This window comes from Polistes dominula, unplaced genomic scaffold (assembly GCF_049000335.1).
Source record: "Polistes dominula isolate Pdom_NZ unplaced genomic scaffold, Pdom_raw_medaka contig_25, whole genome shotgun sequence".
In the NCBI taxonomy this organism is placed as follows: domain Eukaryota; kingdom Metazoa; phylum Arthropoda; class Insecta; order Hymenoptera; family Vespidae; genus Polistes; species Polistes dominula.
The window spans coordinates 454851-481263 of NW_028301094.1; the positions used below are offsets into that span (position 1 = coordinate 454851).

General features: G+C 31.5%; 2 protein-coding genes across 7 annotated transcripts in view; one reads left to right on the forward strand and one right to left on the reverse strand.

Moving 5' to 3' along the window:
- The window catches only part of tn (tripartite motif containing protein thin), a 49427-nt gene extending 45421 nt beyond the window's left edge, over window positions 1-4006 (reverse strand). For 3 of the 6 annotated variants that reach the window (XM_089176458.1, XM_089176463.1, XM_089176462.1), the window contains exon 1: window positions 3911-3962. The gene's annotated coding sequence lies outside the window, so the exon portion shown is untranslated. Of the gene's footprint in view, window positions 1-3910 lie in introns of all 6 variants that reach the window. The other 3 variants (XR_016177898.1, XM_089176459.1, XM_089176461.1) reach the window with 3 other exon arrangements.
- Window positions 524-25104, forward strand: LOC107072274 (uncharacterized). Its single transcript, XM_089176561.1, has 10 exons — window positions 524-2465; window positions 14900-14967; window positions 17091-17292; window positions 17872-17968; window positions 20926-21127; window positions 21471-21668; window positions 21810-21813; window positions 21970-22083; window positions 22935-23105; window positions 23393-25104. The coding sequence occupies exons 1-10, from the start codon at window positions 2388-2390 to the stop codon at window positions 23636-23638; spliced, it is 1380 nt and encodes a 459-aa protein (XP_089032687.1). The 5' UTR covers window positions 524-2387; the 3' UTR covers window positions 23639-25104.
- The last annotated feature ends 1309 nt before the right edge of the window (window positions 25105-26413 follow it).

Genomic DNA, 26413 nt, shown 5'->3' on the forward strand with positions numbered 1-26413 from the left:
ATCATTTTGATCAAAAAGAAAAACATATTTTCGTCATAGTTTTAATAGAACACCTATTGTAAATATTGCACTCGTATTATTTTTTTTGTTCTCTCTCCCATGAAAACTAACAATTTCTCTCTTTCTCTCTCTCTTTTTCTATTTCCTTTCGTTTTCAAAATAAAATCTATCAATTTTATTTTTCGATACGTGTATTTATATTTTTTAGAATATATATTTTTCAACAAAATACATGGAAAAAAGATATAAACAAATAAATAAATAAAAAAAGATATCGTTGGAGTATTTAAAGTCAAATTATTAGTTTGTAATATTTGACATAAAATTAAAAAAAAAAAACATTCATATATGAAAAATATGAGATATTTGAAAGAGAAAAATAAGCATAATCTTTCATTCTATTTTACCAATTTCATGAGATAAAATTACGGATACATCCTTTCCATCTTTCCATGCTTCCTTCCTTCCTTCCTTCCTTTTCATTTTTTTTTTCTATCGCTTTAATATCCTTGTTTGTTCTTACCTAAAGCCTCAAGTCGAGTTTAAAATTAATTATCCGCCGATTCGCCGTTCGGTTTCATCATATTACGTAAGGGAGGTCGATCGATCAGTGTCGCACCAGGGTTGCACGGCATAGAACTTTCTTATAGTTTCTACTGTAATTCTATGAGAGACCCGAGACGAACGAGAAAAGAAGACTAAGAAGAAGAAGAAGAAGAAGAAGAAAAAGAAGAACAGAAAGAAAGAAAGAACTAGGTGTAGTAGTAGGTGGGATGTAAATGAGAGTAGAGGGGTACTAGGAAGAGAAGTCAAAGAAGGTGTGGCGGAACCAGGGGGTTGATGAGATGTCGTTGTTCAGCTTCATCGACTGTAAAGAAGAAAAGAAAAGAAAAGAAAAGAAAAGAAAAAAAGAAGAAAAGAAAAAAAAAAAGAAAAGAAAAGAAAAGAAACCAACTCGTAGAGAGTTCGGTGAGCATTTTAAATCACGAACTATCTCAATGTGGAAGAAAGTCTTCTTTTTTGTTAAAAGAGAGGTGGGAGATGGAGAGATGGAAAGTGAAACAGAGAGAGGGAGAGAGAGAGAGAGAGAGAGCTGTCATCGGCTGACCGCAAACTAAATGCGGGCCGGTTGGTTAGTCTTCTTCCAAGTGGAGTTACTCAACGTTGAGTCAGGCAACTTAACCAAAGTCGAATTGATATATTCATAGAAAACAAACTTGGAGAGAATTCTTTCCTGACCACAGATTAAATCTTACTAGAATATAATTTTCCTTTTTGAATTTTATCTTGTCCCTAAAGTAACCCTAAAATCAACTCTCCTTTAAAACCCTTTGTTCATATTCCCTTGAGTTTTGTTCGTAGCCGAATGTCGACTAGGATACTTTGTAAGATGCAGTAATACTCACGACGATCACATCTTTCAACAAAGTTCTAATTCATTCAAGTTCATTCGAGTCTCGATTATCATTATTATTATAATCTTTCTGGAAAAACGTGAGATTCAATTTATTTTCTTACCATCTTTCTATTTTAATATCTTGAAAAAGTTATTAGTCGTTAGAAACAAACTCGATTAATTGATCCACAAATTTTCTAATCAATTTGCTTTTCTGACACACATAATTATGTATCATAATTAAAAGATCAAATTAACGTGACGAAGAGATTAGAATGTTCGATATTAAGAACAAAAAAAAAAAGAAAAAGGAAAACTTTGTGAACTATTTGGTACGAATTCTTGTAATAAAAAGACCCTTCGACTAATCCAGTAAAACCATAATGAGACAGAAAACGAAAGACAAGAGAAAAAAGGGAGATAGCATGCAAAGTTGATTTTTTATCACATAGTAAAGCTGGATAGTAACACGAGATAGAAAAATAATAGGAGATGACAATAGGACGAGTAATTGAGCATGGAACCTGAGATAGGAAAAAGGCCAGGGAAAGGAAAGGTGTTGCTATTTCGTCTGATATAACTGAACACTGGGAGGATATTTTTGTTGGGGGTGAGGAAGGCTGATACAACCAGTCAGTATCATGTATATGTATGAATGTATATATATATACCCATATAATAAGAGAAATAGAGGAGAAGAAAGGGAAAGAGATGAAAAAGGGACAAGGAAGAGGACCGAAAACGGGAGACAGTAATGGGAGAAAGAGATAAATAGATAGATCGAGGGAAAGCCGAGAAGAGAGAGAGTATTTAGGGTGAGGAAAAAAAGAGAGAGAGAGAGAGTGAGTGTGTGAGCATGTGTGAGTAAGAGAGAGAGAGAGAGAGAGAGAGTATAGAGAATAGATAAATAGAAAGGAGAGCACCGAATTGAAGAGTGCGAAAACGGAAATAGAGTGAGTATGTGTTAGAGAGAGAAAGAAAGTATATATCTATGTATGCATTTACATATGTGTGTGTTTGTGTGTGTGTTAGTGTGAGAAAAAAGAAAAAGAAAAAGAAAGAGATAGAGGTAGGTAGCATCGTCATCCTCCCGCTCGAGTTTCTCCGCTTTGAACGCGCATGCGTACGAACGTTTGTGCACCATCGGCGTGTACCGTTTTAGTAACCGAGCATACACTGGTGTGCATTATCTAACATTTAAAATTAGATTCTTGCCGGCGACGAAGACGAACACCAAAAGACGAACACCAAAACGACCACGACGACGACGATGAGCGACGACGATGGGCGACGACGATGGCCCACGACGATAGATGTGTTGAGATCCCCTATTGAAATTTGGACGAACAATATTCGACGTCAATTTAAAAACTATTGTACAGATATGACGGTTCTTTTTTTTTCTGTCCAGTTCTTTTATTTTTTTTTTTTGTAAAATCGATGACACTTTGTTGTCGTAATTGTTTTTGAAGGATGTTTGATTCAATAACACACTTTAATCCTCGGCCCTTTTAAGTTGCACTGACAAAAATATTCACGAATTTTGTTCACGTGTTTTTTTATCCGTTGTTCATAATTCAATGAAAACTTGTACAAAGTTCTTCTTGTTCTTCTCCTCCTTCTTCTTCTTCTTCTTCTTCTTCTTCTTCTTATGATTGCTTTTTTCCGATAGACTTTCTGTTACACGATCGATCTAATACGCGCACTTGTCTCTAACGTAGAGAACAAAGCACAAGGAATTATTGAAACAAAGCTTTTTCGTTTATTTATATATATATATATACATTACGCTTTCTATTTTTCCTCCAATCCTTAATGTTTTCTTTTTTTTTTTCTTTTACCTATTTTTCTTTCTTTCTTTCTTTTCTTAAGTTTGTTTCTTATACACGACACAGCACGGGATGATGGTTGTAGAGTCGATGGAAAAGTAGAGATGAGAATGGATAGAAAGTTGGTAGAAAAAGAGAAAGAGAAATGAAGATAGACATTGAGAGTCGAGTTAAAAAAAAAAAAGAAAAAGAAAAAAGAAACAGAAAGAGAGAGAGAAAGAGAGAGAGAGAGAGAGAAATAAAAAAAGGAAAAGTATTTTATCGATCGCGTTTTTTCGCACCACGGTATTTCGTTCTTTCTACCCTTCTTTCCTTCCTTCCTTCCTTCCTTCCTTCCTTCGTATTCAACACTTTTTCTTTTTACTCTCCATTTCTCCTTCCTTTTTATGTTCCTTGTATGGTGTCTTTATAGATCGAGAGTTATAGGGTTAGAAAGAGAGAGAGAGAGAGAACAAAAATGGGAATGTAAGATAAAGAAAGATAAAGATACTGAATCGAATGTGTCCCATGAACGTCGTTGGGGTTAGTTGATAAGTGTTTAGGTGTATCTTTTTTTGATTTTGTTTTGGACTGATAGTGTAATGACGATCACGATAACGATGCTGAAGTTTGGTATGTTAAATAAGGATTGTGATAATGATAATTATGTGTATATCGTATAGGAAGATGATATTACGAGACGCACCGCGTTCGTCCGGGCCGGTTGGCCGCCCGTCTTAGAGTGAATGTCATATTAGCTATTTCTAGCTGACTACTTAGTCTCCCTTCTTCTTCTTCTTCTTCTTCTTCTTCATCTTATTTCTCCTCATCCTTCTCCACTAATTCTTCTTCTTATTCTACTTTTCTTGATACTTTGCCCGAAACCTCTTCTCCTCCTCCTCTTCTTCTTCTCTCTTTCTAATTTTTATACTCTTTTATTATCTTCTATTCTAATCTTTCGATTTTATTTCTTTCAAAGCCAATTATTTGTGACCATAATTATAAAAGTGGTCTTGTCTAAGTCAAAATGAAAAAAAAAAAAAACAAAAACAAATGAGTTTATCAGTTATTTGAAACTAAATAAATTCAATGTAATTTGAAAACGATATTGTCAAAAATGAATCGTCAGATAATGTTTGTTATTTCAATATTATATAGAATTCATATAGAGTGTTCAAATAGAAATCTTGAAATATCTCGAAACAAGAGATACATGACTTAAATCACTTTCATAATTATGGACACATTTATGTGAGTGCATGTAAAAATGTAATTTACCTCTTTCCTCTTTTATTCTAATTTTATTCTCTATTTAATTTCTAACACTTAAAGATTTGATTTGCTCACTATGATTTTTATCTACTTCAATATCTTACAAAATATTATGTAACTTTATACAACACCGACTAACAGATGTATTTTAGATTAAAAAAAAAAAAAAAAGAAAGAAAAATCGTGTTTTCATTCATAAAAATGCAAAGTTCATTTTATAGAACGCTTAACACGTAAATACTCAATCGACAAAGTAGTAGTATTCATTGAATGTTCTGATCATAATGTAAGTGTGTGGGTTGATGGTTTATTGTACTTTTGGTATTGTGTGACCATGGTAGTAAGAAATTCTTCGCTAAGGTCGATCGCATTCCTCGATATTTTTTTTTCTCTTCCTACTTTCTTTAGCTTTCTACTTTGGAATCTCTGATGCTGGTAAATGATCGTGTAAGGAAGGAGTTGGAGACTTTCTTTCATGCTCAGGGTATCTGCGAACTCTTAGGGGGATTCTTATTTCTTTAGGAAAGAACAATTTTTCGTCGCATTCTTTCTAAACTCGATCGGTTGGTTCGTTGGTTCGTTCGTTGGTTGGTTGGTAGTGATCGCATCTTTACAGTGTTACGAAATGGGAAGAGTTTTTTCGTTAGATCGGATATGCGATTCTTAGTTTAAAAGAAGAGAGAGAGAGAGAGAGAGAGAGAGATGAAATATAAAGCGTTCGTCCGTAAAAAAGCGGTGCTATTAATCATTAAAGTTCTTGCGGGTAATCGAATGCCAAAGCACCGATCGTGAAACGATTTTTCTATCGGATAAAGAGGGGACTCTTCCATCTTCTCCTCATCTTCTTCTTCTTCATTTTATTCCTTTCCGATAATACGTAACATCCTGCTTCTCTTCTTCCTCCTCATCATTCTCTTCTCGAACGTTCAACCTATGTATGCATACTTATATACATATATGTATGTATGTATGCAAATCTAAAATCGTGTTACGGTCGAGTATACCCGGACGATAACTCTCCTGTCTGATAAATAAGCTGAATGTTCTACTTGTTCGTAGAAAATACTGTCGCATAGAATGAATTCGCATCTGCTATTGTTTAAATATTATTTAATTTAACCCTTTCGCTACAGGCGTCTTTTCTTCTACTGTACGGGGCTGCTAATACGTGCAGCTGCATCGAAATTGCACTTTATTTATTTTTAAGTAATTTTCTTGTTGATATTAACGATTTTTAAATCAAAAGAAACAAAACACTAAAATTACATGTGTACAGTGTGTGATGAACTGCATAGGTTCGTCGTATGTAAAATACGCGGTATTTTATGGAGGGCCACTATAGTGGTCCGTAGTAGCGAAAGGTTTAAAGAACAGATTTGTTCATGAAATATTTTTCTCTTTGACAAAATTAATCACCGTTTTATCTGAAAATTGTATACCTTTTTACATCGATCACGATCATCATATTTTCATGGTCGAGGAAATTTGATCGTTCAATTTATTTTTTTTGATTCGATTTGATTCACATTACTTTTTCCTCTACCAAAACTTCATTTAGATGAAAATAAAGTTTGTAGAAAGAATAAAAATGCCGTGTTATCTACGACGTCGTTTTTATCTTCATTCACATTATGCATTCTCACGTAGGTTAATTTCGTTAATCCGTTTCCCCATTTCTTTTATTAGTTCTATTTTATTCATCTTTTTTTATTTCATTAAACTAATCGTTTTAATTTATTTACATATTAGCATCATTATCATCACTTAGTGTACACGATATATTTTCATCCAGTATCGTAAGATAAAGCACGAAATAATATTTAAAGATAATATTTATTAATATTGTATTGTGCGAAAAGTCATTTCGTTGATTATTTTGTAAAAATGAAGACACATTTTTGTTTCGAGATTAAACTGAGGCCTTTCAAGTGAGCATAAATAGTTGAATTTGATAAATTTAAACTCTCAACAATTTCACGTGTTACTATTTGACAGTTTGCATCAACTAATGCCATTATTGTGTCAGGAAAAAAATGAAATTACTTTACGAACAATCCAATATTAGGAAGAAGAAATCAAATTATATACGATAGGTATTGTTAAAAAGAAGTTTTTAATCGATGTATCGTCAAATCATTAATAGAAATTTTCATTCTATTTCTGTTGATATTTGTTTTATAATAGAAAAGGAAGAATAAAGATAGATAAAGATAAATGGAGAGTAAGAGAGATGGACGAGAAGCTAACACAATTTCTTTGTCTCTTGATCGACAATATCAAATGGAACTTTAGAAGGGAAAACCCTTCTTGCTCGTAGCATGAATCATTAAAGTACAAAGACGACGACGACGACGACGACGACGACGATTCGTCGACACGACTTAACGAGAATTTCCGATGCTTCCTTACGACCAGTTTTCCGGCTATGACTTAACTACTTACTTATTTACTTATTTACTTATTTACTTATTTATTCACTCTCGTGGCTTTGTCGTTCCATTTATCTTTCTCTTTCTCTTTCTCTTTCTCTCTGTTCAAACGACAATATTTTTTCTAATTTTTATTGTGTGAACGGTATGATTAACATTAAATTAAATTGTTAATTTAATTCTATTGAATGTACGTACGTGTGCACACGTAATTTTACCGAATATCGGCTTTTATTACTCGTCTCGAGTTCCTACAATTTTATCGCTGTTGTCCTTGAGAAACCACGGAAGCTCTTCTTCCCTTTTAGGATTTACGACATTTCTTATTTTTCTGTTTTTTATCTCCTAACCAACCACATTTTATCACTCCTTTCGTAGCTTATTTTTTATCCTATTCTTTTTACCTTCTCTCTTGTATATTGTTTATTCTTTTTGATATTTCCTTTTTGTGTGTGTGTGTGTGATATTTTTTTTCTTTTTTTTTTTTATCCTTTCACGAGTCTCGCAATCACGCTTGCGAGATTTCATTATCGATTCATACCTCGAACAAAGAAAAAGAAAAAACTATCCAGAAAGAATATTTGAGAATAAAAAAGAAACAAAATAGCTGATTGAGGGTTTTTTTTCCCCCCATATCGTAGCCTTTTTTGATCTTGTAAAAGAATAGAATGAAAATGAAATTAAATAAAACGAAATTTGTATGTAAAATATATATTTTGAAGAAGAGGGAAGAAAAAAAAGTCGTGATAATTAGGATATGGAAAACGATTTCTACGATCGAATTCATTTTCAATTAGAAGAAGAAAAAGTGGTTGATAGTCGATATCTATAATTGTTTTACTCTTATCCGATTGTTCGTGAAATCAATTGAAAGAGAAGAGAAAAAGAAAGGAACTTATAATTAAACTTAATATCAGATGATTTCAAATGGAAAGATGAGAAAATTTGTCGATGAAAATTCGTCAAGTGTTGATTGAAAAATGCACAAAAAACTCATTTTATTCCAGTTTCTTTTTTTTTTTTTTTTTTTCTTTTTCTTTATATTCCTCCGACAATGAGAAAATTGTAGGGAAATCGTTCATGAAATAGAATACGCAGAGGAATTCATTCGAAACGTTCCTCCAATAAGCCAAGATTTAAAATGCTTTCTTTGTAGATACGTAAAAGATAACAATTTAAAAATAGGAGTGGGTAGGAGTGGGTTAGTTGCATAGAAAATAAGAATTAAATTTAATCGATTCAATTTTCAAGAGAAACATATTGTTTGAAAATTCTTCTTCACTACAAAATTTCATTTTATTTCGCTTAATTGGTTATACTTGTCGAGACATTATGCATCTACTTAAAATGCGCTAATCGATAGGAAAAGAAGAAAAAAAAATAGGAGAGAAAAGAATTAACAAAATAAATCAAATGAGTCGATGAAATAAAAATAAATAAGAAAATTCAAGAGGAAAATTCTTCGTGAGATCTCAAAATGTAGGTGAAAAGAATATTATTCTTAGTTATCTTTCTCTCTCTCTCTCTCTTTCTTTTTCCTACTTTTTCTTTTATCTTTACTTTACGATATAAAACTCGTAGCAATCGCATACTCGCAATTCTATTTCGAATAAACCGCTCGCTCGTTCGCTCGCTCGCTCGTTCGCTCGCTCGCTCGCTCGGCGTGGTGGTACGTGTTCGTCCATTAATTTTTCTAACTCGCTTTGCGCATAATGCATCGTAATTTTTCCCCTCTTACGAGCCAGTGCTTCTTTAGACTCGAAAAGGCGGAAAAAGTAAAGACGAACAAATCCTTCAGCGATGAAATACTCTCTCTCCTTCTTCTTCTTTCTAGTTTTACCTTAGTGTGTTCACTTACATACATCTACACACACACACACACACACAAATATAAATCAAATTCTTAGACCGGTGTTAAAGTGGTACGTACTAAAAACACGCACACACAGACAGAGACCCATATATATACCTTAGAAACACATAGATACAAGTGCAGACTGTTAAGGGAAGGAAAAATAAAGAATTGTTCGTTGATCCAGATCTTTAGCTCTTTGATTAACCCTCCATTTACTGGTAACAGTGTGTGATAGTAGTGGTAAGTGTAGTAGCTGTTCGTTGGACGTTTGGAGAATAACAGACGAATTCTTCTTTAAGTTTCTTTCCTTCTTATTTCTTTCTTCTTTTACCTCTTTACGGGTTTTATTTATTTTTTTTTTCTTCTTCTTCTTGTTGTTGTTGTTTGTTTAACCGTAGGAAGAAGAAAATACATCACTTGTACTTCAAAATTGAAAAGATGCCAACGTGGCACGTTTGACGAAAAGAACGAGTCCAACTTATACATACATATTATCTATATATGCATAAACATTGTCTATGTTTGTGTGTGTTCAAATACTTTGTTCTCTTTCTTGTGCAGCTAGAAAAGAGGCCGCAAGATAATTACTTAAGCTTTTTTTATCGCATTGAAAGAATGAGAGAGAAAGAGAGAGAGAGGGAGAGAATTGGAAAGTACTTTCGCTGTTGCTGGTAATAATAGTAGTAGTAGTAGTGGTAGTAGTAACATTTTAGAAGAGTATTAAGTCCAAGACTTGTTTAGGAGAAGTATAAAGGGTATTAAAACAGGGGGAGAGGTTCTGGAATTTGCTGATCGTTTCATTTTTTATTTTTAATCTCTTTCCTATCTCTTATGCGAATTTAATTCGACAAAATTTATTTCTAATGAATGAGATCAAAATATCTGGCTAAAATTCGAGAAATGGATTTGTTATGTGTGATATTAAATTTATGGGATTATAGAAACTTGAGCACAGTATTATTTTATTATTCATTAAAATGATTAAATTTATTTATCAAAATTACGGTGCATAATCAGATGCATAATATTAGTGAAATTAAGAAGCAAGTTAAACCAATTAAAATTAATTTCAGCATGGTCAAATAATTAAGTTAATTATTGAAATTATGGAATCATAGTTTCATAACAAAACAAAAATAAAATAAAATATTAACAAAGTAATCCTAATATGCATCATGCATGAAACATATCAAACTAAATAAAATGAATACTTCAATGCATAAATTAATACAAACACGTACGGGATATTTGCAATTACGTTTTATTAAAATATGAAAACCAGTTAATTAGTATTAACTCTCTAAAACCTCATAATTAAATACAAATATATACATACACGTGCATATACGTACACCTATGTACAAATGCAAATAGTTTATGAAAATGTAACATACGTTTGTACAGACTGTGTTGGTCAAAGTAAAGATTATTTTGGCACGATTTTCCCTAGTTCGTATACTTTCCTTCATTTACGTCGTCTACGGTCATTTAGCCGATTTGGCAAAGTAAACCGGATTTCAGGTAAAAGTCAGTTACATACACCTACCTCCCCTATTTTCTAAACTATTTCTTGGCCATTCGTCGTCATGCTCCCATCCTTGGCATCATTTTAACGATATTTTACGGCGTTATTATTCGTTTTTCAATCATATTCATTCGAGTGTAACGCAAGATATAATAGTACGTTGATAAAACAAAATATTACTTTGCGTTTTTATAGGATATTTTTTTTTATTCGAGTATCTCTTTCACGCTTCTTTTTTATCCTACAACGATCATAATAATTTTATGATGTTAACGTTTATTTTCTACTATCGTACACTCACAAAATTTCAAACTGCAAATAACAAGTTTTTAGGCATGAGGATTTTTGCACTTTTTATTATTCGATTTATGAATAAAGACAAAAAATTATGAACAATAGTGTTTGAATGGTCCGCTTAAACTCAGTACGCAATCGTCACATACAATGAACGTAGTGTTCGAGAATCGGTTAAAATGCAACCGGCCGATACAGTGGGATTGATTTGAAAACAAAAGGCTTATCGAGGCAACGATGAGCACGTTCGTACGCTCGATCAAACGCGTTTTCTATCCACCTCATGGAAACAACCTTCGAATTGTTACCCTATTCGTCATTGTTTCTAACAGTTTAGTATGTCCTTTGTATATCTCTTGAATCGGTTTCAATCGGTTATCCTTATCCAAGATCTTGGAAATATGTATTAAAGTATACCATACTCTTAATGTACTAATAATCGTATTGAAAATACAACAATAAGAAGAAATAGAAAGATAGATAATCATGAGAAGCTTATCAATTGAAGATTCTCTGTTAGAAATGCATTGAAGATTACTGTTGGTGGTAGGTTGGAAGGAATTGGAAAGGGAGCTTAAATGGGGATGGGGGATGAGGGTAGGAAGTGGGAAGAATAGCACGGTACCATATTAACCGGTAGTATAGTCAAAGTTTACTCTCGTAAACGAAGCGCATTCGCCCAATCCTATAGGATCTCGCTTTCTAACGTCTGTGTAATGCAATGCAAGCTAGTTCGGTATTATGACGTTACAAGGGAACCCTGTGTGTGCGGATATATGGGTTGGTTCTACCTATGAGTGGAACCAGCTTTAGGATCTGAAGTAATGCCATGACGATCGACATTCAACGCTTCAATAGGAAATTGCTAGCTTTGAGGAATAAGCGAAAGAGAGAGAGAGAGAGAGAGGAGAATATAAACTTGTTGAAACAAATTTGAAAAGAAAAATTCAAATAATATATCTGTACATATTTGACCGTATATAATATCTGTCTGTATTTTACGTTTTCATCTAGCGCAATGATATTCTCGGGTACCCAAAGTTACGTCCCTGATCGCTATTTTCGCTATGTCCGCGAATTATTTATAGCAGTGGAAGAAAACGAGCTGAGGAGCCGCAAGCAAACGTTTCGCGTGTTCTATTCGACGCCATCATGAAAACATTTCACCTTTTGAATACGTGCCGAATTAATTCTCTTCTTTTAGTATTCTCTTGAAGATTATGAGAGAAAGAGACTGACCATGATGATTTTTCTTCTTAATCGTATCAATTATCTAACAAATTGTTCCTCATTTTAGATTCACTTATGATTTAAGTAGACACATGCATAAGACGCATAAGACATGAGTCATTTTTTTGTATTACATTTTATTACATCGTGTGCTTTGTATTTTGATAATCATAAAGTCTTTTAAAGAGAACACTTATACGTATCTTTGATCGTTATGGTATCATCTGCCTTTATCATAGGATAGTAACATAACGTTTAACTTGCTTTCCATGGTATAAGGAAAGGAGAACCATAGTCGTAGAAATTCGTTAACATAACTATTTTCTATCTCCTTTCTCTTTCTCTATTCCTCTTTCTATCTTACACCGTTTCAGTGTTTCATTATATTGCTATCTAAGTTCTCCTATTAATGTTATCTCTCTTCCTCTTTATCTACCTCTCAGTTTCAAACGTTTCCATCATTTATCCTTCCTATTCAGGTAAAACCAGCAAAGAGCATTTCTACGATTCGTACTTCGTTTGATGAAGAACGAAAGGATATCATAGATTTGCAAGTAGTTTAATATTATACCTTTTGAATAGTAATGCAATTAAATATAAGAATTAACACATGTTTCAGTTCATGTACACCTGTATCTACGAGAGAGAGAGAGAGAGAGAGAAGTGCAAACATTTTCTAATTTCATCTTCAAAAAGCTTTTACAATGACTTTTTTCTTTTAATCATCCTGCCACTCGTTTTATCTTTTATCTTTTAAGAGATAATCTTTTTGTATGATCGTATCTTCTTCCACTTAATATTTTCATTTTTTTTTTCTATTTGGTTCGTATGAATTTTAATGACGTCACTTATTTAATGTTACTCTTCTTAACTTTTTCTTTTTTTTTTTTTTTTATCTCAGACTATTTATTCCCTATCGTCTTGTTTTTTGTACCTTTTTTTTTTTTTTTTTACTGTTAAGTAATTTGATCGAAGAACGTGTATTATCTATTTGTCTCCTTCTTTTGCTTTTTTCTTTTTTTTTTTTTACGGTATCGGCCTTTAGAAGATTTATTCTCTTCGTAAAGTGGAGGAATATAAACGATCCCGAGAGAAGCTTTCGTGCTTCGAAAGAGACATGAATTATGTTCCAATCATCGATCGGTATTCCCTTATAATAGAAAATCAAGTTGTGGAAGAGACACTCGGTTACGCAAATTAATTGTTAGTATTGTCAAGTAAGGTGTAATATACGACGACGTTGATCCTCCATTAAAATTCATATCCGAAATTTTGGTTTCCCTTCTTTTGTTCCAATCATTTTTATATTTAACTTCTGAACCGTGAATTATTTGACAAGTGAAATTTTTATCGTGAAACGTATTTGATTTTAATCATTAATTCGAAAACGATCGCAGTATTTTTCATCTTGTTTTTATGTTCCTTTTTAACCCTTTTGTTCTTTCTTGCGTTATATATATATATATATGTGTGTGTGTACCGCATGAGTTAGAGAGAGACAACATCAACCTTTCGTTTTTTCCTGCTATATTCATGCAAAGACATTTCCACTTACACAACCGTCTATGTTTTGTCTACTCTATCTGTAATATCTTCTCTATGGATATGATTTACGAACAATAGAAATTTTCAGATGTTATTAACCTTTGTAATTAATAAAAGAGTAAGGAAAAAAATGTGGAAAGATTGTAAAATATTCAGGTCCATACCAGTCATAATCGTGAAATCATATTTGTATGAGATATTGAATATAATGTCATGGAAATATTTCAATGGAGAATATGTTCCGAGTATGTCGCATATGTATTTATGCATATACTTATATACATGTGTGTGTCTGTGTGTGTGTGTGTATATATATGAATGTGTTAATCTATATATATGCAAAGAGAAAGAGTGAAATGGGAAGATAATTTATACCACGTAGATCCGGAAAATTTTGAACGAAGCCAGTTCTATACCCGACGGCCATTGTTCTTCTTTCAGCAACCCGGCCGAATGAAAATTCATTATCGTTTCTCACTGATTTTCGTACGGTCGATCTCGTTATTGGAAAATGTTATTCTACGCTTCATTGATTTTGTAAGATTGACATGTTCGAATATCTAATTTCACATCTATCATTTCCTTTTTCTTTCTTTTTTCTTTTTTTTTTTCGATGATATTGTAATAACGGAAGATATGATATCTACGAAGGATTGAAATAGAAAAGAGAGTGTCAAAAACGATATTCTATTTCTTTCGCATTTCTTCTTGATATTTTAAAACAAAATTATCATCATCCTTTACACGAGCAGATTAAATTCCCCTCCCATTTCCTCGCTTCTTTTTTGTCTCCTTTCGAACGCCCGAAAACCCCCCCCCCCCAAAAAAAAAAAGAATAAGTGAGAAAACTCGTCAACGACGATGAGTTTGATTTTCAATCGGAAAAACTTTTCTATCTTTTTGATATTATCTAACTTTCAATGAGTTTTTCCCCTTTTTCTGTTTTTTTTTTCTTCTTCTTCTTCTATCTGTAGAGATAAATTAGAAAAGATTTCGATTGTGTTAGCAAGAAATGAATTGTCCCAAATTTTTGCGAAGATTAACATTTCGTGAATTATATATTTTGTTGTTGTTGTTGAATAAAACTATCAATCACACGATGGTACAATATAAAAAAATTTATTTAATTGATTAATATAATTTTCATTCGATTTTTGAACCGATTAGATTTGATTTTTAATTGAACGTTCAATGAATTTATTAAAAACCAACGACACCAATGTTATTCTTTGTATTAAGTTGGATATGGTAGATGTAGTATCTCTCGTACGTTCGTTTCCGTTTGATAAACAACGAAAGAGAAAAAAAGAATAGAAAATAAAGTAAAAGTAAAGAAAGGAAGGTAAAGCTAACGAACAAATACTGTCCCTACGTTTACTCTACTTTCTCATTACACAATCGACTCAGTGGACAAGCAGTAGTCCCAAGAGTTACCAGTTTCTATAGTTGTTAGCAAAAGATACAACTAAACTGATTTCATATGTAAATATTTTGTTTATTCGTTTATTTTTCTTTTCTCTTTCTTTCTATTTTTCTCTTAAACAGGAAGAAGAGGACTCTGCGGAATCCGGGAAAGACCAATCAATGAAAATCAAATACGTCCAACCAAAATTGTAAGTTGTTCATTTAAACATTATTATTTTATTTTTTCATTTAAGAGTAAGAAACGATAAAGGATCGTTTAACTCTTTGAGACACGGTAGGATTAAAAGTGTCCCACCTTTTTGATACATCGTAATGCACGGTGGGACCCACCGTGTTTTTAGTCCCATTTCGAAATATTATTGCAATTTTTACACGTGCTCATAAGTTTTCTATTTCATCTTATTTTATGCAAAGCAATTGGTTATTAACTCTTTTTACTTTAAACTTTTAAAATATTATGTTATATATTTATTTAATAAAAAATCAAAATAAGAAATCAAATTTCTCTATGCAACAACATTGGACTATGTTGTTGTATAATGTGCTGCAAAGAGTTTAAGGAAGGAGAATATCATTTTGGTTGATTTTTCAAATAATGAAGATTATATTTTAACTGTAATAAAGATGATCTTTGAATAGGAAGAAATGTCTACTGGTTAGTCGATGGTAGAACGAACTCGAACGAGAAAGTTTGGGAAATCCGTGTAAATATAGAAGGATGTAAAACGGCACTTGGATTCTCTGGCACTCGTAGTGTCGTCTTACTAAAGAAAGATAAAGAGAGAGAGAGAAAGAGAGAGAGATGAATAAAGAGTTTGAGAGAAATACTAGCTGCAATTGCTTTCGAAAGTCATACTCGTCAAATTGTTTATTTCCTCCATTACATTAAAAAAAATTATATTAGTTTATTTTAATTTAATCTTTTATTTCTTCTTCTTCTTCTTCTTTATTTATTTATTATTATTTAATTTAGATATCAAAATATGCAATTGCTGGAAAATAAAGAAAAAAACATAATTCCATTCCACGGCTGTCGCGGTTTACCAAATTTAAATTTTTCGAGACGATACTAAATATATTCCATCATGCATATTTAACAATTAAAAAAAAAAAAAAGCAGGATAGGACACTTTTAACTCTAACATACATTTAAAGAGTTACGTTGTATAATTTATCGTGCACGATCTGAAAATACTTTCATGATTACTGATCGATAATTTTAGTCCAAGGTGTAGGTTGAATGACGTAAGTTAAGAACTCAAATCCGAAAGACAGGAAATTCGTGGGAATATGTACAAATTTATTCTCTCTCTCTCTCTCTCTCTCTTTTTCTCTTTCTCTATCTTTTTCTTACTCATTTACAAATGTTTTTAACCTAATTCCTAATCTGGTATTAAAACCTAAGTAAGTCAACAAGTTTTTCTTCCTTCATCAAAATAAGGGACAAACCATGAATTTGGGACGATATCCAAAAGAAGATTATCGTCTTTTCTAATCCCCTAATCTCTCTCTTCCCCTCCCCTCCCCTCCCCTCCACCAACTTTCAACCAGTCGCATATTTGAAATAGTCGAGATGATGGGTCTATGATAGATCGTCGTGACTATTTCACTTCAACTTATTCTATTTTTGTATCCACCTACGTAAGAATTTCTAGACAGCTTATATTCATGGTTTCTTTTTTTTTTCTGTTTTTTTTTAAAGACGATTTTATATTTGCATAATTTCTGCATGTATATATATATATGCTCATGTATATGTGTATTTGTATGTACGTTACACGTAGTACGCGGATTTGTAGATCTTTATGCATATTGCATGTATATATGTAAATGTAAAGGTATAGATGTATCACGTGTTCGTATGTAAATGTAAATGTATATGTTATATGCTACGTATTTATGTAAATGTATTATACATATATGTAGGGATATATGCGTGCTCATGTATTTGTGTACGTAGGTTGAAAACGATTACTCGTTTTAAGAAAATACATTGAAAATTTGCTAAGAAGTAGATTCTTTCGAAAATGAAACAAACGTGTTCTATCAACGTCTCGATCTCACGTTTACAGATCAAATTTAAAGATAGTCGATGTTATTTGCTATTTTTAATCTGCCAAGATTTTCGATTAGACGAGAATTACATCTTTTCAAGTTAAAACATTTTATCTTTTGGTAATCTAATTTCATTCTAAAACAACGAAACACTTATCCTAATATCGTTTACAAAGTTTAGTCAAGCTGATACAAATATATGTATGCGTGATTTGTATATGTGTAAGTATATATTTTGATTTCAATATGCGAATAGTGAAATCATAGAGTCAATGCGCCGTTTGTATGCTGTCCCATCGGAGAAACTTCGTGTTTGGTCTGTTTGGTTGTCTCAAATCACCGATGAAGCTGAGATATGGCAAAAATGGTTACGTGCACATATCGATCTTATCATACGAATGGCAGAAAGTTTGAGAGAACTCGAAGAGGATGATGTTTCCAAGGCAAAAGAATTCTGGGTAAAGAATATTTTTCTTTCTAAATATTTTGATATTATTTTTATGATTAGAAATGAACAAATGTACAATAGACAATTCATTATAAATGTATGCAAATGATTGTAGAAATCATGTATATACATTTTATTTTGATAAAATGATGAATCTCTTCTCATGGACTACATGAACTACAAGTGTGTCAAATTTGAAAAAAAGAATCTAAAGTTTACACTTTTGAATCTCTTCTGGCAAAGAACAAAACATAATATACTTTATGAGGGTCATAACATAGTGTATGTAAACACAGAGAGTGTATATATTACTTAAATGTCTTCTAGGAATGACGAGAATTCGTGGAATTTGTACATAAGACGTATACGTCTTACGTAATATAAACAAATCAGTCTCTCGAGTCAACTACCGACAACTTATAACATATGTTTGGAATATATTTGAATAAAATCTATATATGTGATCTTTTCTTATCATTATTTTACAGGATCACTATAGACAATCATTTTGACATAAGACTATTGTAATAATCAGTTTTATGTATGTATAAATATATTGAATTGTTTTCAATTTAATTGATACTTACAGAAAGCTAATCAAATAAGAAGGATTTTTGCATACGAAGAGGATGCCATTGAGGAGGATGGTATTGAGTATCCAGAAGGAGTGAAAGATTTTTACGACAGTAAGATTACGCATTTACTTTGGTGATAAACGAAGATTTTATTCGATTAACTTTGGGAGTTAATAGTAACGATTTGCTTTCTTCGAAGGTTTCTTTTTTTCTTTTTATTATTAATCAATGGTAAAAGAGTATTGGATGATTTCAGAGTTCAATGTTCGGTTAAAAATAATATTACAAACATCTGAAATATTTTTGTAATTAAATAGAAAATGTTTGGGACGACATATGAGCCGTTCAGTGCACACATCGATTAACTCTATAAAACAACAAGTTGAGAAATGCGATATGAAATAATGTATATTGTTGTAATACTTATTATTCAATGAGGAAAAAAAAATGATGTCGTTTAACTCTTTGTGGCACGATGGTGTGTGGCACACACACACAAACACACAAACACAAATTTAAGATTTTTCAACAAGTCGATTTAATCGATGTGTACACTGAACGGTTCATATATAAGTGTAAATGTAATTTCTTTTGGTATATATTAATATTCGTTAAAAGTATCTTGTTTTTATTAATGAAAGGAAGAAAGATAAAGAAGGATGAGATGGAATAGGGGAAATAGATAGGAAGAGATCGTAGGAATTTAAGCGGAAATGTCTGATTTATAGGGAATAGCAAGTTATAAACGTTTATCATTCTGTCTTCCTTTTGAAAACAACTAATCAATATTTATGTCTCGCTTGGGATGACAGAACTCTCTCCTTTTCATATCGTTTGATTCACTTGCTTTGCTGGATAGATATATTTTACGAAAAGACGAGGAAACATCCTGGAAGAGCTTTACAGGCTGCTTTTTTTTCCTTTTTTCTTATTTTTTTTCTTTCTTTCTATCTTTCTCTTTCTTACATTAGTCACTCATTCACTCTTTTAACTTTCAAACGATAGATTTGCTTTACAATTTTTCAACGTGAAGATGATACGCAATATAATCCTGCTACCTTCAGATTTAATCCAATAAACGCCAAACTGCTGTTTCCTCTTTTGTCCTCTTATCTTTCTGTTTCTTATTCTTTATTATTATTATTATTATTCTTGTTATTGCTCTTATCATTCTACTCTTTTGCCTTTTTTTTTTTTCACTATCTTCGTCTTTGTTGAAATGTTTGAACCATTGATAATTACTAAGTTTCTGTCTCAAAGTAGGATAGTAGATATATTTTCAAATTGTTGCTTGTTAAACTTTATCTCATATTTTGTAAGAACAAACGTTTGTTAATATTCCGGGAATTATCCTGGGAAATGTTGTATTTGACTGATGTTAAAATATGAAAAAGGGGAAGGGAGAGAAAAAGAAAAAGATAGGGGGAAGTTCAATGGGGTGAATATTACATGTTCTTTGACTACTCTTTAACTCTCGTAGATTTTAACGAAGTTTCTGGTTGATAAGGTATTATTGCACAAGTAAATCTTTGAAATCTTTTCAGGAAATGTTTGGTTTCATCATTTTTTTTACATTCTTTATATTTTCATTCAAGACCAACCGCAGTAATTAAATTCTAAATATTTATTTTACTTATAATCAATTTTGTACGTTTCATTATCTCGTTAGTAGAGGAAAAATGATAATAAACGTTTATTAAATTTCATATGCGAGAACAAAATGAATAATGCTAATTGCAACGGTATGTTATAATTATTGAATAATTAGATTATTAAACAAAAGAAAAAAAGAAAAAATAATCAGAAGAGAAGGTAGTATATTTTATTTAATCATACATTTAGTAGTAGCATCAATCGACGAAAATAATGATCAAGTAACGCGTATAATCGTTTTCCCACTCGACCCAGGTATATTTTTATTTTGCATTTTAATATCCATTCGAATAATATCATCGTTAGCGTTCTCATTATCTTTCATTTTGTTTTTTTTTCTTTCCTTCCGAATGATTTCAAAATTATGCGAATATCCGAGCGAAGAAAGGAACGCGATTCTGTTTCCTTCCTTTATACAGAAAAAAATTAATATCGTCGATCCAATTAATTGAAAAAGCCACGAGTCACTTGATTATCTCGAATGATCTTGATTTCTCGTTCATCCCTTTTTTCTCTCTCTTTCTCTCTCTACTTTTCGCTACGAGTGCTCATCTTTTTTTCCCCTTTTTAATTTTCTATTAGTCAAGCAAACTTGACGTTTAACAATCTTTCATCATCTCGAAAATCACTGCCGTGGCTGGCTATTATTCTTCAAGCGATTTCATTTGATTCACTAGGACTCTTTTTAACTACTCTCTTATCATCGTTAATTATAATCTAAAAAATAAATTTTCAGTTAATTCGAAAATCAAATAAATGAGATATTAATTAAAACGTAAAGAGCAATTTTTTTTGCTGACAAACTAAATGAAATTTATTTTCAAAAAAAAAAAAAGAACAGATGTGTACAGATCACGCGTGTTAGAAGTGAAACCTTCAAAGAAAACCAAGCTTCGAGACGTGAATTGAAAGAACCTTACAGAATCTAGATAACCTTTCTGAATAAAAATCTTTAAATTAGTAATAAAAAATAATTAAAAAAAATGTGCTAAGCTGGCAAAAATCACGTGAAATAAAATTAATTTTCATTAAGATAAGTTGAGTATAGTTTCGAAATTATTAATGGACAAACATATTGTGACACTGAATTTTTATTTATAGAATTTAATTAATTATTTTTCTTTCATCTTCCGTTTCACGTTGTTCCATTTCACGATTTTCAAATCACCCTGATTCTAAAGTAGTTTTAACTTCAATAATTTATTCAAAACTACATCAGACGTTAACATACAATTGAATTATTCAAACTAAATAAAATATTTCTCTTCGATTCACGTAGCATCATCAATCATAGTTAAATAAATAAATAAATGGTAGAATCATAAAAAATATAAATAGGATTTTGATTAGAAAATGATAGGATATTCACCCCCCTTTGGATGTATAAATGTTTAATCAAAAATTTGTTATGCCAGTCGAACAAGTGCTGGCAGATATCGTAGCTGGTGAGGAAAAGTCAGTTGAGATGAAGAATATGGAAAAGGAGGAGGGCAATAAAGGAGGAGAAACAACGAACGAGAAGGTGGTGAATGAAACTGAGAAGGAAACTGAACAGGAGAATCGTATGGGTAGTGGTGTCGACCAACAACCAGAGGAGACTACCAACGAACGAGATACGTGAGTACGAACGTGATTCGAATAAATTTTGATCTAGGATGTGTAACTTGATCATTTAAAATACTCTCTCTCTCTTTCTCTCTTTCTTTCTTTTCCTTCTTCTTCCTCCTTTTTTATTATGTTTTTCTTTTTTTAACTCAAACAAATGTCTCTCCAACGGAAAAGTTAATTAAGATAATATTAGTACTCTATTTAGATATGATCATTTTAATATCATCATTAAATTGATTTGTATAATTTTCATCATTTATTTATATTGAAAATTAATTGAATTTTTCCTCTACGATAATAAAATAATTTCAATTAATATCATAATTACAAGAATAACGTAATTCTTCTTAAGTATTATCGATGAAACGAAGAAAGATAAGGAAGAAGAAGAAGAAGTCATTGAAGAATCAGAGTATTTGAAAGAGTGGCCAGTGGGAACACAATGGGAACCCTTTGGAATTCCACAGGAAGATGAGGAGGATCGTTCGGATATTATTGAAGTAACCTACTCTTACCAATATCTTTCGTTTCGTAGATCCACATTTAATTCGTAGCTCGTTAAATAAAACGGCTTCATCGAGATAGAAATCTTGTAAAGATCAGAATAATGATAACGAGATTAGGTGGGTATCAAGAATCCAGATACGATATTATTACCTAGGATTCGTGTTCAAATCATATTTTTCGATAGACTAGTATTATCTACGATTTTACAATGAAATAGATTCATCTTTTTTTTTTTTTTTTCATTTACTTTCAATAAAAGATTCTTCTCTTGTATCGATTATTAAATATACGTTATCAACGTATCGATAAATAAATAATGAACCTTTTTCGATTTAAAATTGTAGCCAATAGAATTGCCAAAATGTGCAGAAGAAATGCGACGATTCTTAGAAGATTTTACCTATCAAGCAACGATCTATAGATCATATTTCAAACACTGGTGGGAGACTAGCGAACAGGTAAACCTAATTCGATGATTTGAACTTTTATCACGAAAGACAAAAAATGAATTTTTGTATAAGAATATTGTTGAGTGAACAATGGTAGAGGTGTTAGTTTGTTCAAACGATTTGTAACGAGAGACAAGAAATAATAGAAAAAGATAACACACAGTTAGCGTAATTCATGTAAACAATAGGATTTGAAATAGGAAAATTGTTTTGCTTGAAGAGAATAGAATGTATTTTGGTGGCATGCTTACTGTATACAGAATGCATGTATTCCTACAATGTAAAGTTCTTATCCGCATGCTCCGAGCGTGCAGAAATTTACGTGAAAAGCAGAGATCGTCCATCCTTTCGTTGGCTTCCTGGTTGGCTGGTTGGTTGGTTGGTTGGTTGGTAGCTTGCTTGCTTGCTTGCCTAACGAATTCAATTTGTAGAAACAAATAAATTGTAGGAAATGCAAATACCCGAGCGATATAGAATCGGTCCTTTGAATGCGTTTTTCGCTTCAAGGATTTTATCCATTTCGATGGGCTTCCGTTCGGATTGGACATGGAAAAAGGCAGAGATAGATACTCGGGGAAAAAAATAAAAGAGAAAAGAAAAAGACAAAGACAGTGTGATAGAGGGATAGGAACGAAAAGACGAATGGGAAACAGAAAATCATGCGATTGTATGTGTACACGTGTAGGTGTCAGTGAATGTTAAAATATAAGCAAGCAAGGTTTTACACGTGTAGTAGTATTTAGATATACAGAATGTTCAAAAATCAATTCAGGATTTTACGGTTTTATTCTTGTTTTTATTTAAGCATAACGTAAATTATGCATCAACGTGAATTTGAAAATAATTGAATTGTTTTTCAGGCGATCAAAGAAATCACTGGTAGAACTGTAATGCCTACTGCTAAATTACAAGGTATTTTGAATGATAAAGATCCGCAAGAAACTTTAAGACAGTGTTTCAATTACCCAAAGGATTCATTCTTGTTAGACGATACAGGTGTTTTGTCTCCTGAAAAACTTGCCGAGATGAAGGTACGTTTTATTAAATTATTCCAAGAGATAAGATCTTTATTAGTATTCAGATTTAAATTAGATTTAAAAATTCATTTAATTTTAGTAAATTTAATAAAACAAAAAAATAAGTATGAACATTTTTGCAAATAGATTTTGTCATCGATTTTTATGTAATACAAATTACATTTTTTTTTTTTTGGTATGAGATCAATCAACTAAGTGTATTCTAGGATAGATCGATAGATCTTATCTCTCAGTTGACTTTTCGGATCCTTTATATAAATGAAAGAAAAATATAAATACAGGCTCTATCAGAACGAATCGGTACTCTGGAGTTTATCAAAGAGATGGCACGAGCTAACGAGAAAATACCGTATTTTTTTTATCGAAAAGCTGAACCAGACGTAGAAATAGCAATCAAGCACGATGACGAAAAAGTAATCCCATTGGATCCAGATATGGAGGTTATTTTTGGTAATTACAGTAGTCTTCGTTTCAATCTTAACGATAAACCCGGTAAAGGTAAAAATTCTTGCATACGAAACTACTAAACTAAATTTATTTCTATGATTTAACTCGTTTCATAATAATCATACATTGTTATTTATTTTCAAAAAAAAAATAAAAATAAACTGTAAATGTGCATATTTTTAATGAATTTATACACGTTCGTGAGACAATGAGAATAAAATAAAAAAGGAGAGAACGGTTGAAGTATTTATGAAGACTTATCGTGTCTTTAATTATTTTTGTTGAAAAGATTATAAAGTTATATTTATGTATTGCAAGATAAAGTTAATTTATTACTCATGTATATTCACATATATACATTTACATTTACATATACACGCAAATATTGTATTTATATATATATATATATATATATCGTCTTTAAACTCGTTAGCAAAGTTGTAACTTGAAACATTGATAAAGTGTGTAACGAATGTGTAATATTCGTCTGTCTATCTGCGCGAACATAGAAAAGTGTACGTAGTAACATAGATAAGGAGACATTATAAGAAAAGAGACTGTGTTAAACTGTTGACGAAAACTGCAAAACAATGATTAACGTTCGACATTTCCATGGTTACTTTCTTTAAATACGTTTCTACACTGTGCGTACACTTCAGATGAAACTTTAGATTTCGTCGTCTCTTTCTCTATTTCTTCGTTGCCTTTTCTCAATTTGCATTTGACTCATATACTATACATTTAACTAGTCTTTATGTGTATATACGTTTATCTTGAATTTTCGGAATAGTCAGGAGAGAGAAGAAGAGGGGGTGGGTTCGATTCGGTTCGTTTTACGTTTCAGTAGTCAACGTGTTGCAAAGGAAACTTGTCTTTCCGAAGATTTCCTTTCGGCATTTAATTTCGCGACGTTCATCGAAACTTTACCGTTGGGATAAATCGTTCTTAACGATAGACTTCATTGGATTTTCCCTACCAAGCCTTTCACGAAGATCGCTTGTTTTGGAAGAAAGTAAATAACATTTTCCTATCTTTACTGGTACTACCAAATGTGATATATATCTTCTATCCAAGATTTATTCGATACTTTAATTATTTCTCATTTTCTTGAAGGAAATATTTTATTTTTTTTTTAAGTAAGGACACCTTTTGTCACATGGTCATTGATTCTCAGTTGCTTAATTGAGGTGGCCTTTTTTATTTTTTTATTTCACCGTTTCTTGCTTTGTTCATTTCTCTCATTTATTCTATTGTTCTAATCCGTATTGTTTCAGATTTGCATTTGTGCATATCTTTTATTCAGAACGTATGAATGTACTCTATGCATCTTTCTCTTACTTTTTGTTATTTATACTAAAATATTTACACATATGTGAAGGTTTTATGAATATATGGAATTTGTTATTTTGTGTTTACGAAAAATTAGAAGTAGTATCTTTGGTAATTTATAATCTTTAAACTGTCTGAAGTAATAAATCTTAAATCTGAAAGAGAAATATAATCTATGAGAATTGACATAATTAAAAGTTAAAGTTATTAAATATTTATCAAATAGATCAAAGTATGCAACTATATATGTGCTTACTAAATTACATACCACGTATGTAATATTAGTAAAAATATTAATTAAAAATATTTAAAGTTGTGTAAATAAATCAATAATTGTATCATCAAATTCAATAAAGAATACCATAAAAAATAAACCAGTTTTGAAATTATTCTATGCAATGAAAAATTTGTTAAACTATTTAAAATTAAAACGATAAGATTAGAAATAAAATTATTAAATAATTGAATAGACCAAATGTGTATTTTTTTTTTTTGGTTTTGTTCAGAGTGATCTCTCGAATTATAATGTTTAATACCTGACCAGTTGTTGTGTATGGTCAAATGGCACTAGCTATCAATCATGGGGTCTTCATTTTATTCGCGTCTGTGGTGACAGGCAGTTGAGCTTGTACGAGATGCGTCATTGACATAAAAATTGACCTCTCTCTCTAAATCTCACTGACCACTTTCTGCACGTTTAATCATTTACACCTGACGTCAATTTTTTTCCCCCACAAATTTTCATCATTTCCTCCTTTTTTTTTCCCCCTGACATTTTCATTTAATAAAATGAACATATTACGAGCAAAATATTCTATACTTTTTGTTAATATTGTTAAAAAGTGAATTGTCCAATGATTTAATAAATTATTTTAATAAGATCAATCGTATAATTTGTATAATTGCATTAGATCAATAGTTAATATAATTAGAAATACATATTTGCATAGAGTTGCTTTAAGCTATTATCATGGTGAGCCTAAAACAAAGGATCCATGTATGTATATCGCATTAGAAACATCGAAGGACAAGCAACGCAGTGATTATGCTGTACACGCTTCCGTTCGAATTAATGACAAGCTCGTGCAAGTTTCTATGCATGCATATATGGATACGTATGTGGCAACATACGCAGAATAGGTTGCTAGTGCATGTATTAGCAAGAATTAACGTTGCAGCACGATCAGTGGAAAACAAATTAGGTATGTGCCATTAGGTAACGCGCTTCCTCAAACTGATTGTTTCTCACGTACGTGAATTTATCGAATTTTCGAATGATTATCGAAGAAATATCGTTTTCTTAACTTTCAAGAATTAACATCTTTTTCTTCTTAAATATTAGGTCGAGTCATAAGTAACCATGAAAAGTGTCGTGCACTTATTAGTATATAGTACTTTATATATAGTTTAACATCGATTAGATGCATTTTGGTTTTCTGTCGATTAATTATCATAAATGTATTTCACTTTTTGAAGTTAACGACATATGAAATATCATAAATATCAGGAGAAAAGTACAAAAACGT

Coding starts and splice junctions, on each gene's coding strand:
- LOC107072274 (XM_089176561.1), top strand. CDS start 2,388: ATGTATGCATTTACATATGTGTGTGTTTGTGTGTGTGTTAGTGTGAGA. Junction 14,968..17,090: donor AAATACGTCCAACCAAAATT/GTAAGTTGTTCA, acceptor ATATGCGAATAG/TGAAATCATAGAGTCAATGC. Junction 23,106..23,392: donor AAAAACTTGCCGAGATGAAG/GTACGTTTTATT, acceptor ATATAAATACAG/GCTCTATCAGAACGAATCGG.